This window comes from Rhinopithecus roxellana, chromosome 11 (assembly GCF_007565055.1).
Source record: "Rhinopithecus roxellana isolate Shanxi Qingling chromosome 11, ASM756505v1, whole genome shotgun sequence".
In the NCBI taxonomy this organism is placed as follows: domain Eukaryota; kingdom Metazoa; phylum Chordata; class Mammalia; order Primates; family Cercopithecidae; genus Rhinopithecus; species Rhinopithecus roxellana.
The window spans coordinates 2,591,747-2,607,297 of record NC_044559.1 but is presented as its reverse complement, the minus strand read 5'-3'; the positions used below and the strand labels follow the sequence as shown (position 1 = coordinate 2,607,297).

Sequence of the window (15,551 nt, the reverse complement as noted above, 5' to 3'; positions counted from 1 at the left end):
TTCACCCTTTTCTTTTTCCTGACACTCATTCTAGGGTGACTGTAGATATAAAGGTGACACAGCTCACACTCAGCCCTCTGTATGCCTCTTGCCCCAGGCTTCCCTTAAGTTTCTCATCTTACACTTGCCTCCAAATCCAAATAAAGACCTAGAAGTACATGCATTTGGGGCCAGCACCATTAAGGACTCAGGGGTCCCACTGCTTCTAGCAGGTTAAGGCTGCAGAAATCCAACCTCTGCATAATCGGGGGTTTAATATATTAAGCTGGATCTAGAATGTTTACGTATTAATAAACCTGTCACCTAAGATAAAGCAAACAGTACAATATATTTATAATCCCCACAGACCGACCTTAACCGCTGCTTATAATAATCTTCATCTCCATCATCTTGGTATCTTCCTACTTTCCGACCTCCTCCTCCTCCTTCTCCTATAGGAGAAGCTTCAGCTTCTTCCCCAGAACTTGGGAAAAAGTCGTCGTCAATCTCCTGCACTGGGACTTTCTTCTGCTGTTTCCGGCCCTTGGGCAGAGGCTTCAACTCATAGTCAGTACAGTCTCCAGACAGGTCCGCCTCCACCCCCTCCACCTCGTCATCTTCCTCCTCCTCCTCCTCCTCTGTGGGGAAATACTCAGACTCTTCACCCTCAGAGTCTCCCTCTGCCTCTGGCCTCATGTCTGACTCCCAGGGTCTCCTTGCCTTTGGCAATCCCACTTTCCCCTGGAACTGCAAAGCCCTCTTCTGGAGTTTCTTGATGTGCTTTTTCAAACGCTCCTCTTTTTTGGACAGAACTTTGGCTTTCTTGTTTGGTTTGCTTTTACTTTGCGCTGGAGCCGGAGGCGTGACTGAGGCTGGAGCTTTTCTAGCTGGTCTTTTATTACAAGTAGCTTGCTTCTTCCTTTCAAAAGACAGTTTTGCTTGATCTGCCAAATACTTTTCGAAGCCTGATGCTTCATTGAGCATGATTTTTCTGGGCTTTTTCTCCTGTTTCTGAGGGATCTGGGTACCAAAAGGTGTCATCTGGCCAGTGCGGATGAGCTCTTCCCAGGCAGTCTCCTGGACAGGCATGAGCATGCTGCCAAGACAGGATGGCCCCGGTTCTGAAAGAACAATAGCAACGCGTTTTGCACTAGCATGAAACTTTTCAAGGGTACAAAAGAAATGCTCACTCTTTCAAGAAATATTAGGCAGCTACAAGTAACTCATATAAAAAAAGAATCATCCATGTACTAAAGCATGTTACATATGAAGGACAGAATAAAATTTATTATAGCATCACGCCATATTTAATATATTCCTGTTCAAAAAGATGACTTCTCAGTAACTTTTCTCCACAATATTTCACTATAAATATACTCTCTGCCATCTAAAGATAGGCTGATTACTCTATAAATACAGTTATAAACAGTCATAGTTAGCTGTGTTTCCTTATCGGCCAAGGAATAGTCCATGAGGAAGCAAGCTCTGAAGTTCTCACATCATTGCTAAAACGAGCATTCAGATGGACTTAAATTCAAGAGACAGTAAAACTGGAAACAGGCATCTCAGGGATCACCATGTATCTAAACAGGAAAAACATAAATGTCAGCTCTACGCTGCCCAGCATGGCAGTTACCAGTCACCTACAGCTATTTAAATTTAAATTACATTAAGTTAAAAACTCAGTTCCACAGTTGCACTTGCCCTTTTTCAAGTGCTCAAAAGTTACACAACTAATGGCTACTATAATGGGCAACACAGAGAACATTTTCATCACTGCAAAAAGGTCTATTGGATAGCAGCACTGTGTTAGATATGTGAAGTTAACTGACTTGAAGACATGAACTAAAATTGGAAGTTACACCATAAGCATAAAGTCACCCAGAAAGTAACCCTCTTTCATTAGTTGAAATTCATTTCTGGCAAAATTACCACATAATCAAAATACCAAAAGACCTAAGGCTTAATAGGAAGGAATCCATATTCTAAAATCTACGACTCTTGCAGGCCAATAATACCCAGTTTTTCATTAAACTTGCACTGAAACAAAACATACATCTGAAAGTGCACAAATCATTAAGTGTAGAACTCAGTGAATATTCAGAAAATACATACTCATAAACTAGCACCCATATCATATAACAGAAATTACTAGCACCACCAGATGAGCCCTTTGCTACCTCCCAGCCTCTACGCCCCCCAAGATAATGATGGACCTGGACTCCTAATGTATAGACAAGTTGTGCCTGTCTCTGAATGCTACATAAGTAGAAATGTTTGTCCCGTGTCCACGTTCTTTCACGCAACATTATGCTTTTGAGCTGCATCCTTACTGTTGAATGTAGCTGTAGTTTGTTAACCGTCACTGTTAATGCACATTTGAGTGGCTTCCAGGTTTTGGCTACTAGGAATAATGTTATGAATATTCTGATGTACATCTTTTGGTAACATATATATACACACACACACACGCGTATATACACACGTGTATATATATACACGTACGTACGTATATATGTATATATGCATATACGTGTGTATATATACGTATATACATACATATACACATGCATATGAGTGTGTATATATAATTATCTGGGTATGCTAAGCTTTAGTAGACACTGTCAGTTTTCCAAAGTGTTACCTTCCAAAGTCCCATCAACTGCGTCAGAAAGTTCCAGCTGGTGCATATTCTTGCCATTTCATGTTAGCTATTTTGGTAGATGTGTAGTGGTACCACATTATGGCTATAATTTACATTTCCTTGATGACTAACAAAACAGATGCCTTTCATGAATTTATCTTTTGGACAGCCTTTTTTGTGTAGAAAGTGTTCCAGTCTTTTTCCCATTTTTCTTTGTCTATTTTTTTTAAATGATTGCTAGTTCTTTATACATCCTAGATTTGAGTCCTTTGATTCACACATGTATTGCAAATTATCTTCTCCAGCTCAGTATCTTGCCTTTACACTCTCTTAATGCTATCTTCTGATGAACAGAAGTTCTTGGTTTTATATACAGTTCATTTAACAAATCTTTTCCTTTACACTGAGTATTTTGCCTCAAGTCTCAAGTGTTGGCTAGTGTCCAGATGGAGAAATGGAACCAGGAGCTCAAAAAAAGAGCAAAGCCAGATGTCTACAGATCTGTATAAGGTACTAGTAGAACCTAGGTGGCTGCAAAAGCCATGGGGAATAGATGACCAGGGAGAGGCAGCAGAACAAGAAGAGGGCTCAGAGAAATCCTGAGAAACATCAACATTTAAGATAATGCCAGAAATAACTCTGCAGAAGTAGTCAGAGGGCCAAAAAGAAAACCAGTAGAGAAGTAGGGATCCCAGAAGGAATAGAAGTGTCAGCTGCTGTAGACAGGCAGAGTGGAACAAGGATAAAAAGGGGCTCTTGGATTTGAGGAGGTAATAACTCTAGACAATGTAGCTATTAACCCTACTACCAAAGTAGTAGCTACTAACCCTGAGAGGTAGCTATTAACCCTACTACCAAAGTCACAGTAGGAGGTGAAAGACAACAGCAGATCTGAGACAGCCAGACCGGAACAAACATCTGTTACCAATGAGAAACACAGTACCAAGCAGTTAAAAGCACTGGTCATAGGCCTAATGAATTCTGAGAGACTAAACTTTAAAACCACGTATTTTTGGGCTGGGTGCAGTGGTTCACACCTATAATTCCAGCACTTTGGGAGGCCAAGGTGGGCAGATCACCTGACGTCAGGAGTTCGAGACCAGCCTGGCAAACATGGTGAAACCCTGTTTCTACTAAAAATACAAAAAATTAGCCAGGCATGGTGGTGTGCACCTGAAATCCCAGCTACCTGGGAGGCTGAGGCAGGAGAATCACTTGAACCCAGGAGGCAGAGGTTGCAGTGAGCTGAGATGGTGCCACTGCACTCCTACTTCGGCAACAAGAGCAAAACTCTGTCTCAAAAATATATATATGTATTTATATTTTTCTATTGCCTCAATTAATCCTTCATAACAATTCTCATCTTACTGAATAAACTTCTAAAGCTAGTAGAAAATAGTTGCTTAGAGAATTTAATGTTAAGCAGCTTTAATCTGTATTTCAAATAGTCAATGCCTAAGCAGCCACCAACAATTTGTACACACACGCACACACACAATGACTGCAAAGATAATTTAGTTCCAGAGCTTATGAATTTTCCCAAAAGGTTTTCCAAAAGACAACCATCCAAGACAGTAATGTAAATGAAACACTGGCCACAGTATAACCTGAATGAAGATGTCTTTTCTTAAACTGATGCTTGGAAAGCCTGCCAAATACGCTCCTTAAAGACACGTGAGAGCCATTCTACAAATGGGAATTGATGATGTTGGGCTTCCAACATGTAATTTGATCATGATGCTAGTTGTCTTTATCAAATTAACAATATAAGAATGTTTAAGATTTCCAATGTATTAAATGTAATAATAAATGTGTATCAGTAGCCTCCAATGAACTGAGTTAAAAGTTTACTTTAATTCTCTTTGAGAGGGATTTGGTTCTGCAGGTGTAAAGAATAAAATTTTCCTAAATCTGTTTTGACACTAAAGCAACGAAATGGATTTTTCTCAAAATCCAGGCAAAGACTAAAGAGACACCCTCCACTGACTACAGGCATCAGGCATCAATTCAAGAACACAGAGAAACTGCTCCCAGCATCCTCACCTGCATCTTCCTCTAGACTGGCGTGATCTAGTTCAATTTTCACCTCTGCTCCTCCAAGGATGGCCTGGAGATGCTTTTGTTTTGCAGTGATCTTTTTTAGCTGTTGTTCCTTGAATGGTAAATATCGAAGACAGAAAACAGCAATGAAGTGATTTATTGTTAAGTCCAAAAGACAGCATTATGAAATTTTAAACTTGAATCCAAAGTAAAATAAAAACAAAATATACATTACATTATATAAAAATTCCATACATTACTATTACTAGAGAGCCCCATGTGAGCAACTACCACTTTTCTAGGAGTAAAGGGGCCATGAATACTCCCAGCAGACAGACATGCCTGCACCACCATGCTCTCCTGAGGGCGGCAGACAGCCTTCTATGTGCCCGAGCCCTTAAATACATGGACACTGACCTGAAAGGTGGACTTGTTCTACTTGGTTTCCCCCTTACACACTGGGCAAAACCCTAAACTACTCTGTGTTTCTGATCTTCGGAGCCAATGGGCTATGGAAGTCAATAGGCCATAAGACAAGGAATAAAAACGCAAATGTTCAGTTGAAATAGTTAGTCTCCTTTGATAACCTACCATATTTATGACTGTCCTTTCAGTATTCTACCTTATCAAAAAGCCTTAAGAAAAAAATATATTTTGCCATGCCTCTTCACCCTGGCCACTCCAGACTCCTCTTTGTCTTGTTTCCTTCCACATCACTACAACTCAGATATGTGCCCTTGGGCTTCATTGGGAAGGCCCAATGAACGGGGCCTGTGGTACCTGGTTTATCTTCCCAAAGTCAAGAATGTTTCAACTTCAAATATGAGTGTGGGACTAGGGGAAATCCTGAACATAAATGCCACATTGCAATGATTTGCAATTTGTTTTTTCTCAGTCTTTCTCTCAGCAACATCCTGTTTAAAGCACTTTCCCTCTGAATAGTCTACCTAACCATGAAAGAGCTGCTAAAGACAAGAATGCATAATTAAGTTAGACTAGGACCCGAAGTGGTCTCAAGTTTGATGCTCTACACCCTTGAAATCCCAGCCCACCAGAAGCCCAAGAAGATATCTGTGCACATCAATTTCACATGCTCCCACGAGTGACCAGATATCCCCTCTCTGATTTGGGAGGAGCCACTTGCCTTGGGCAACTGCTAGCTGTGACCTTTGGGCTTGTATTCTGGAAGCAAGTGAGAGAAGATGGGGTGGTGCAGATAACAGACTGGTGAGTGGAAAGTATAATAAAAGGAGGGCCACGTGAACTGAGTCTATGCACAGCCCTGCCCCTGGAGAGCTTAAAGAAAAGATGCAAGGACTCTACTCACTGCAGTGAATCAACTGTAAGCACAAGGACATCTGTTAGTCATTTGGGATGGCAGAACTGAAATGGTTACAACTAGTCATTCCCATCTATTGCAATGTATTTTCACAAAGGGGTACATAAATCCTAAAAAATGTTTCAAACCTCACAAAGCTGTACATAAATCCTTAAAAAAAGCTTCAAACTTCATAAAAATAATATCCTAAGTAACAAATATTCCCTACCATTAAGTTTCCCAAAGCTAAGTACAGATCCAGTGTGGCTGGGTGCTGACTGTACCACCCAAGGTGGGAAGAAGGGCCATGCGAGGAAGGGCCAGGCTCTTGCAACAGTGAGCAAAGGTGTGTGAGGGTCAACAGCTGCACTGCCAGGAAACAGAGTGGAGACAATCAGAGGAAGCAAGGTTGAAGCAGAAAAGAATTCACACAAGACCAGGAGACTGAGGTCAGTGTGACCCTAAGCCAGGCCAAAGAAATGGTGGTGCAGGAAGACTAGGGAAGTGCACCCAAGTGAGGCAAGCAACACCAAAAAGGAACTTTTCTCAAACACACAGATGGTCTTCAACTTACCAAGTTCTGACTTGCAATTTTTCAACTTTGTGATGGGTTTATCAGGGCATAACCCCATTATAAACTGAGGAGGCTCTGGACTTAACTACGGTTTGACTTGCAATATTTTGACTTTAAGATAGGTTTTTCAGGGTATTAAATGCATTTTTGACTAACAATATTTTCAATTTACGATGGGTTTGTTGGGACGTAACCCCGCCATAAATCAAGGAGCAACTGTATATGTATGGATGTGTGTATGGATGGATGTGTGTGTATATGTATCTGTGTTTTTTTAAATGCAATAGAATGGGATGTCAAAGGGAAACAGCAGAAAGATTAAACATAAAAAAGAAACCCAAAATTTCTCTACTGTAATTGTAAGTATTTGCTTCACATCTTATAAGTGCTTTTTAAAATACTTCCTAAATTAAGTGGGCCTAAATGATGACTTTTTCAAAAATGCAATACCAAATACGTTATTCTGAATCACCTTATTATACTTCTGTCGTTTTACAGAATCTAGTTTCCTGTTGATGTCTCTGCTGGTGGCAGCTTGAGGGCTAAGCTGTTCAATAATTTTATTGATTTGCCTTAGTGATGTCGTACATGACCTGAAAAATAAGATAAATTGTCTATTTTCCACTCTGATAACATTTTTATAGCATAATATAAAGAGAAAAACGCTAAAAACACATCCCTTTTACTTCTTATTAACTAAAAGATAAAAGAAACTAAACCAGAATACACACCCTTATTGGCCACAAATAAAACTTGTAGGATCATTAGAGGTTTAAGATGACTGCTAGTGTTTTCTTTTATCTAGCGGATTTAGATCAGCTCATTCCCATTTGTAAGCTGCTTCATTCATTCTACAAGCACTATTTAAGTGCCTACTTTATTCAAGACACTATGCTAGAACAATGTGCAAAAAGTTGTCCTTTTACATGAAAAAATGCATACATGGGTTTTTTAAACCTGTTATGGAAGCCAAAGTTTGGAAGCATCCTAAAAATGCTTAAACATTTTCTTATATAAATCACACATCTGCAACAATTATTTTTCTTCTGCATAAATGGAAGATTCACTTACTATATCATTAAACTTTGTGGTGCAAAGAAAACAAATCAATTTAAAATAAATTACTCCTAAAATAGACACCATAGAATTGTAGCTTCCAATTTTCAAAACACAAATTCAATCTTCTTGATGCTTGTGTTATTTGCTGTTTGTATCCTCTGTGGATTACAGGATAAACAACGCATATTACTGGCTGCGATACCACATGCCACCAGCCATCTAGCATCACTCTGCATGGAGACCCCACAACTTTCCTCTGTCACCTCTGTAGAAAGAGGACACATTTCCAAGATCAAATGTAAGTGTCATTATAAAGAGTTGAGGTCCTCAACACTCAGACTATAACCATGAATGAGCACCTGCTCCTGAGGAGACCAAAAGAACACACCAGGGAATGGAGCAGAAAACATGTCTTTGAAGTACCAACAGCCACATTCATGACAGCTCCACACTCCACCCTCCCCAGCTATCCTGTGACACTGCTCCATCCTCCATCCAGTTCAGCCCTCGCCTTCTTTCTTGCTTACCTGACATTGCCCAGAACACTGCCCAAAAGGGGGCCAAGCAGTAATGATAAGTGAGCTCAACACCTCCCACTTCCCCTCTCCTGTCCTCACCTCCTACCCTGGCTCAGGTCCACAGCTTCCCCTTCTTCCCCATTAATGTGCTATGCTCAAAACAGCTCAAGTCTTCTCCCTCTCTAAAACACAAATAAAATCTCCATTCCTGGAGTCAAAATGAGGATGAAAGAAAAGAAAACCAGGGAGTCTTTCTCATTATTTCTACAAATGCAAATCTGAAAAATTGCCCAAGGACTGAACACTAAGTTTGGGGACAGCAAGCTAGAAAGAAACTACTGCACAGAGAAAAATGTGAAGGTGGCGGAATGTATTCCTGGCATCTTGAATAGGAAACACCCGAATTTTAGGTGCACTTCTCCTGAGATCACTTTGTGTACATGCTGGTGAACAGCCCTTCTCTTCTGGACATTATGCATGCAACTGGCTTTCATGAGCTGGACGGAGACTCTACCATGTACAATGCCACTCCTGAGGGGAAGGGCTGGGGCTCAAAGATGAGACTGAGGATTGCCCTTACTGACTCTGTCCTCCAAATAAAAGACTCTACACATCTCCTAAACTTCTGGAATACTAGAGCTCTCCATTACCTGAATATCCCCATCATGCTTAACTACAACTTTTAAAGGAAGAAGATGGGCTGCACTCACGTGAGGTCATCCAGGACCGACCGATACTCCTTCTCCACGTCAGCGAGCTGGGAGGCACAGCTGGCCTCATGGATGGCATTGTCCACCTGCCGAAGCACACCCTGTTCCAGCACATCCTGGTCATAGACGTCCACACCCAAACCCTGCAGCTCAAGGGCCTGGGCACTAGGCTCCACCGCCTGGATCTGACGTCGGTTGATGTGCAGCAGGGCTGGCCCTCTCCTCAGAGCTGCTGATGCGCACCCCTCAGCAGAGGTGGACAGTCCGTCACCCACGGAACTAAAGGGCAGGTATTCCTCCACCTCCCCATCACCACCACTTTCTTGCTTGATTGCCATTTCTTCATTATTACTGATAGGTTGACTCTGTAAATAGTCTTGCTCCTGAGTTTGACTTGAGTCGGGGATTCCCTCATTTGGCATTCTCTACAGACTCTCTAAAAGGAAAAAAAATTTATAAGCCTTTTCGTTATGTAGGTTTCATTGTAGTTCTTAAATATTTTATAATTAGAGCAGACTGATTTCTCAAAAGATCAAGTAATAATCTTCCAACTATATAAATTCAAGTTTCCAAGTATTAATTCACTAAAAAGGGACAAACAATATATCTTCTTGAGTTCTGATAATAAATAAAAAAAAAATTAACCAGAAATAGAAAAGCTGTGTCATCAACAAAGAACATTTAGGCAGCCAGCTAAGAAAGCCAGCCACCAAAATCCTGGGGTGATGGCCATGGAATATTCTTCAAAACAGTTGAAGTCATTTGGCTGCTGTTTTCCAAGTTAGCATCTTCATTTCATTATGACAAATGATTTATATTATAGTGGCAAGATCAACTGTAATGCATAAGAAACAGTGATGTTAGGAAAGAGCTTCTGTGTGAATCTGAGACTAGAAACTCCTAGGCTGAACACCTATCCAGTAAGTAGGAGCTCTGAACAAATCAGAAGCTTTGGGAACAAACCTCCTGCTTTGGGAGGCCAAAGCAGGAGGACAGAGACCAACCAGGGAAACAGCAAACTCAGGACTTCGAGATCAGCCTGGGAAAGATAATGAGACATTGTCTCTACTAAAAATTTTAAAAATTAGCCAGGCCTGGTGGTGTGCACCTATAGTCCCAGCTACTCAAGGGGCTGAGGCAGGAGGATCACTTGAGCCTAGTAGACGGAGGCTGCAGTGAGCCATGATTGCACAACTGCACTCTAGCCTGGGCAAAAGAGCAAGACTATGTAAAATAAATTAGAAGTTTTTTTAAAAAGATTAATTAAAATATTCTCGAAAATAGGCTGGGCACAGTGGGTCACGTCTGTAATCCCAACACTTTGGGAGGCTGAGGCGGGCAGATCACTTGAGGTCAGGAGTTTGAGACCAGCCTGGCCAAACATGGTGAAACCCCGTCTCTACTAAAAATACAATAATTGGCTGGGCATAGTGGTGGGCACTTGTAATCCCAGCTACTTGGGAGGCTGAAGCAGGAGAATCACTTGAACCCAGGAGGCGGAAGTTGCAGTGAGCTGAGATCTCGCCACTGCATTCCAGCATAGGCAAGAGTGAGACTCAATCTCAAAAAAAAAAAAAAACTCAAAAATAACTCCATTTTAATATATAGTATAATTTCTCACCCATCAGGCTGGCAAAAATGTAAAGCCTGATACATCCAATACAGACAAGGAGAATGATCCCCTCCCCCTCACACACTGCTGCTGAGAATATAAATTAGTAAAGCCCTTTGGGGGGACAACTTAGCAATAGCTATTAAAATTTTAAATGCACATGACCTTTGTCAAGAAATTCTAGGTATTTATTCCAGAGAATTATTCCAGAGAACTAATCACACATAGATGCAAGGATGTTTAGTGGAGCACATTTTTAAACAGTTTAATGTAGCTACTAAGTATATTCTGTAGTACTGATACAAAAGCCATGTTAAGTGAAAAAATTCATGGTATGAACGCACTGATGTTGAAAAAAGTATGTATCCTGCACACAGAATGATCTGGCAGGATACAAACTAAGCCTGCAAGTCAGGACGGGGGAAGAGAAAGCACAGGGAAAAATAAGGGGGGACTTTCACACTGTACTCCACATACTCAGGACCTGCTGCTTTAAGGAGAATATATTCACTATATTACCCATACAACTATCACACCTAATAAATATATTAAAAAGCAACACAATAACCAAAAACCCGTCTTGCTTTTTGTTTATCTGTGAATAAACTAAAACTTCTTTGAGCACTGTAACTTTTCTGTTAAATGACAAGTTCCCCCAATGGGTCCCACTCATTCCTTATTAAATAAAATAAGCCCAGCAATAAAGCACTGGGATACAAAGAATTCAGCACCATCTACACCCTAGTGGCTATCCACTGGAGAAGCAGCATGTCAGTAACAACAGAGCAGTGCAGGTCAGCTAGCCCAGGACACGGACAAGAGGTCACGTGAGCATTGAGGGACCTATATACGGTGTCTGGAGCCCAAGAAATATCATGGAGGAACTGAGATTTGAACACATGCGCCATGCATGGTCTGATAAATAGGAGGTGCTCAACATCTGCTGAAAGGAAGTGAGGTTCAGAGCTAAGTCTAATAAAAAGTTTGGTCTGGACAAATGAGTCACAAATTCAGTCACAAAAATGAGACTCTCAAAAAGGAAGCAGATGGGAAGCAGGACTGGCAAGCAGCTTATACGTAATCAGTACCATGTGCAGCATGCAGTCCGAAATGCACATCTGAGCTCAAGGTAAAGTCTGGGTGATATGTGGACACATCAGCAGAGTGAGCAGTTCCAGGGTTCTTAAGGCTCTGACAGGTACCCAAGGTCATTTTGGAGGGTCCGAGGAGGCTAACATCGGAAAGGTTAAAAAGTGAACAACACAGTGAGAAAGTTCCTCCTTTTGGGGCCTGCTGATTATTTTCAAGAGGAAGGCTCAGCTCACCTCACTTTCCAACAGAGGGAGCAGGATTCCAGCTCAGAGTCTCTGTACTAGCTGGCAGTTAACAATTCTGTTTTCATTTTTCTTATTTGTACACACATGAGAATTTCTTTTTAAGAGAAAAAGGATGCCAATTCAACCAAAAATATTAAGTAACCTTTTTTCTTTTTTGTAAAATAAATAATATCAAAAAGCACTAGTATTGTGGTGCAAAGACAAAGTTAAAAATAATGAAGTTTGGGGAAAACTTCTAATAATAAAAAAGGAGGAAGAGGGTCCAGTGAATTGGAAAGGGCTGAGTGAATTTGGATACTAACAGGTCACCATTTACCCTGGTAAAAGAAGTTTCAGGCCAGGCTCAGTGGCTCACACTAATCCCAGCACTTTGGGAGGCTGACGTGGGTGGATCACCTGAGGTCAGGAGTTCGTGACCAGCCTGACCCAACACGGTGAAACCCCACCTGTACTAAAAATACAAAACTTAGCCAGGCGTGCTGGTGCGTGCCTGTAATCCCAGCTACTCGGGAGGCTGAGGCATGAGAATCGCTTGAACCCAGGAGGCAGAGGATGCAGTGAGCTGAGATCGCACCATTGCACTATAGCTTGGGCAACAAGAGCAAGACTCTGTCTCAAAAAAAAAAGTTTCAGTGGAGGATAGGGTCAAAAACCAGACTGTAGTGGTTGAAATGTAGTTGGTGTGAAAGGAGCAGATGAGGAAATGGAGGCCACAAGGGAGTGGCCTGTCCTTTAAGGAGCTTGCCTGTGGCAAGGAGACAGCTAGAGTGATAAATAATGGATTTGTCGGGGGTGGGGAGAGAACTAGGGCAAGAAAAACTAGAGCATGTAATGACTGGAGGGAGACAGAGGAGATAACCCACACAGAAAGGTGTACCAAAAGAGACAGCAAAAGTGGAAGGTCCCGAGCAGAAATGAACAGGAGGCACTACACATCTTTCTCGGACTCTGGCAGAAGGAGGAATCCTGATGGATCTAAATTTGCAGGTGGAGAGGAGGGAAGCTGAAGTGGATCATAGACAAAATATCCCACAAAGTAGCAAGTTGGGCAGTTCCTGGGTCAGGAGACAAAGTTGGCACAGGGGCTGAAGACTGAGTCTGGAATAAATGTCCTGTACAAGAGAACAGGGAGCTAACAGGGAACAAACACTGATGATTGCTGTGGAGGACCAACCTGAGGATCCCCGCCCCCAGGCCCACAGAGCCATAGACTGCTAACAGTCTCCAGGGCTGTACAATCTCCTCCTTCAGCAATTAGCAGTCCTGGGGGAAATGTCACTATTGAGGATTTTCAGAGCAGAAATGGTACAGCAAAAGGGTCTTGGGCTTGAAGATGCTGAGAAGAGTAGCTGAAGTAACTGACTTCAGGGGGTCCAAGCTGAGTAGGTTTAAAAAAAAAAAAAAACAGAAGGGGCCTGGAAATGGGAGAAAGGGGTCAAGAAGCCATTTAGTGTCTGGCAATGGCCAGAAAACCAAGTCTTCTGGGAGTGAGAGTTGGAAACCAGAAGGCTCTTATCAGGTTAAAGAATTTCAGAAGTGAAATAAATCACACATTTAACAGTTACTGAGAGTCAATTACACCAGACAATGTACTAGGTTAACTAATTCCTGTCCCCATAGAGCTTAGAGTGTCATGAGAAAAACAGATATTTAAAATCCAAATATACACACACACACATACGTACACAATAGCGATATATTGGATACAATATTAAAAATAGAAGGGCAGTTGACTGATACTAGTTTCAATGCTTGAAAGTAAAAGCAGATATACAGTGGTTCCCAACTTTTGAGACACATACAAGTATAATTGTGGTGACTGCTGTTAGGAAAGTACAAGGTTTTCTGACAAAACGAGAGAAACCAAACTGAAATTATGGAGGTAGATTATGGGGTCAAGGAGGCCTCTCTGATAAAGTAACATCTGAGGACTCAGTCAGATCGAAAGTAAAGTGAACGTCTTGCAAGGAAATGAGTGTAATTTTTTTTTTTTTTTTTGAGACAGAATTTCGCTCCTGTTGCCCAGGCTGGAGGGCAACCTCCGCCAGGCTCACTGCAACCTCTGCCTCCCGGGTTCAAACGATTCTCCTGCCTCAGCCTCCCGAGTAGCTGGGATTACAGGCATGTGCCACCACGCCCGGCTAATTTTTTGTATTTAGTAAAGACAGGGTTCCACCATGTTGGTCAGGCTGGTCTCGAACTCCTGACCTCAGGTGATCCACCTACCTCAGCCTCCCAACAACGTGTGTAACTTTTATCACTAGAAAGAGCTGATGCATTTGTGAAAAAGGAAGAAGGCTAGAACATCGAATTTTTTACTTTATTTTTGACTTTGAGTTAAGAAGAGCCAAGAAGGGCTCCATTCATGGCCTAAGTCTTGCAGAGTATCTTCTAAGGCTTAATCATCTGGGACACTAGTATCTTCATCGTCCTTCCCCCAGCACTGGCGCTCCCGCAGCCAGGGGAGAGCTGGGTCTGGTTTGGAGAGTTGGTCGGACACAGGCACAGTTCTGAGAGGGGACAGGCAAGGGCCAAATCACACAAGGCCTGGGAAAACACGAGCATGGATTCCACTGCCAGTGCAATGGACTGACTCTGAAAACTGTTAAGTAGGGGGATGATGGCATGACCTACTTTATGCCAGAGACCACTTGCACAACTGTGCGGATAATGGATTGGAGGAGACAGAGCAACAAGAATATGATGGGAAAAGTGGAGGAGAAAAGGGTAGCCTATCACAGGACGACAGCAGTGAAGACGCTGCGTGGAAGTCACGTTTACAGGCGGCCTGCCCCATCCGCCCACACTCTATTAACTTGACTCTATCAACGCCCAAAACGTCGGACGTACATCTAGCCCGACTCTCTTTAAAATAACAGCTCCAGCATTTTAATCGAGATCAAAAAGGACCCAGCTGACCCAACGCGTAGGGGCCGTATACAAAGTCGGAGAAGTAGCTGAGTTTCTCGCCAGCCAGGGACTCGGGCCGCCTCAGGTGAAAGCTCCGCGGCGCTACTTCCGGTCTCAGGCTAGGCGGCCGGAAGCGGGAGCCTGGCCCTAAGACCGCTACAAACAGCCCTCGCTGACAGGCTCAATCACCACGGCGAGGCCAAGGTGCGGGGCCGCGGCCGCCAGAGAAGCCTGAGCCGGGCCCCGACATCCACTGCCCAACATTGGGCCAGGCCCCCAGAACACTCACCCAGGGCTGCGTGGCCGCCCACACGGAAACGGAGACTCTGCCGCTGCCGCTGCCGCTGCCGCCGCCAGCCGCCTGGGCACCCGGCTAGACGGGCCGTGGCGCCTGCGCCCTCAGCTCAACCGTAGACACCGCCCCCAACAGTGACTCCCACTCGGGCTGGCGCGGGTAGGCTCGCGGCGCATGCGCCTGGCTGAGCGTTTGTTTTTAAGCACGGGCAAGACCACGTGGTTTGGAGGGAAGCGCTCAGCCGCGCCTTTGTTCTTGCGTGCGAACGCAGGGCCAGAACGCTGTCTCTGCTGCCGGTCAGCTGGGCGGCTTGCGGAGGACGCTTCGCAGCTAGCGAAAAATACCCTGCTAGTAAGGCAGTTATGAAAGTTAAGACATATTTCCACGTAGAGGGGGATGCGGGTGTGCCATGCGAATGTAAATCCTCACAATTAACCTTGAACCCTGCAGAGAAAGTCGGCTTGGGCTGGGGAGTTAGCCGCAGGCTGTGACCTCCCCTGTCATCTGGCACAACTGAACATGGGAAAGATGGAAAGCGGTCTGCTTCTCTGTTTC

At 43.1% G+C, this 15,551-nt stretch overlaps 1 protein-coding gene across 6 annotated transcripts in view; it reads right to left on the bottom strand.

Moving 5' to 3' along the window:
• Positions 1-15,141, bottom strand: part of ERCC6 (ERCC excision repair 6, chromatin remodeling factor) — an 80,577-nt gene extending 65,436 nt beyond the window's left edge. For 5 of the 6 annotated variants that reach the window (XM_030940800.1, XM_010382848.2, XM_030940802.1 and 2 more), the window contains exons 1-5: positions 14,991-15,141; positions 8,843-9,278; positions 7,028-7,148; positions 4,667-4,775; positions 353-1,100 (exon numbers count right to left, since the gene is read on the bottom strand). In XM_030940800.1, coding sequence (XP_030796660.1) covers positions 353-1,100; positions 4,667-4,775; positions 7,028-7,148; positions 8,843-9,264 — 1,400 coding nt within the window. In that variant the 5' untranslated portion in view covers positions 9,265-9,278; positions 14,991-15,141. Of the gene's footprint in view, positions 1-352; positions 1,101-4,666; positions 4,776-7,027; positions 7,149-8,842; positions 9,279-14,990 lie in introns of those variants that run through there. The other variant, XM_030940801.1, reaches the window with a different exon arrangement.
• Positions 15,142-15,551: the final 410 nt, after the last annotated feature.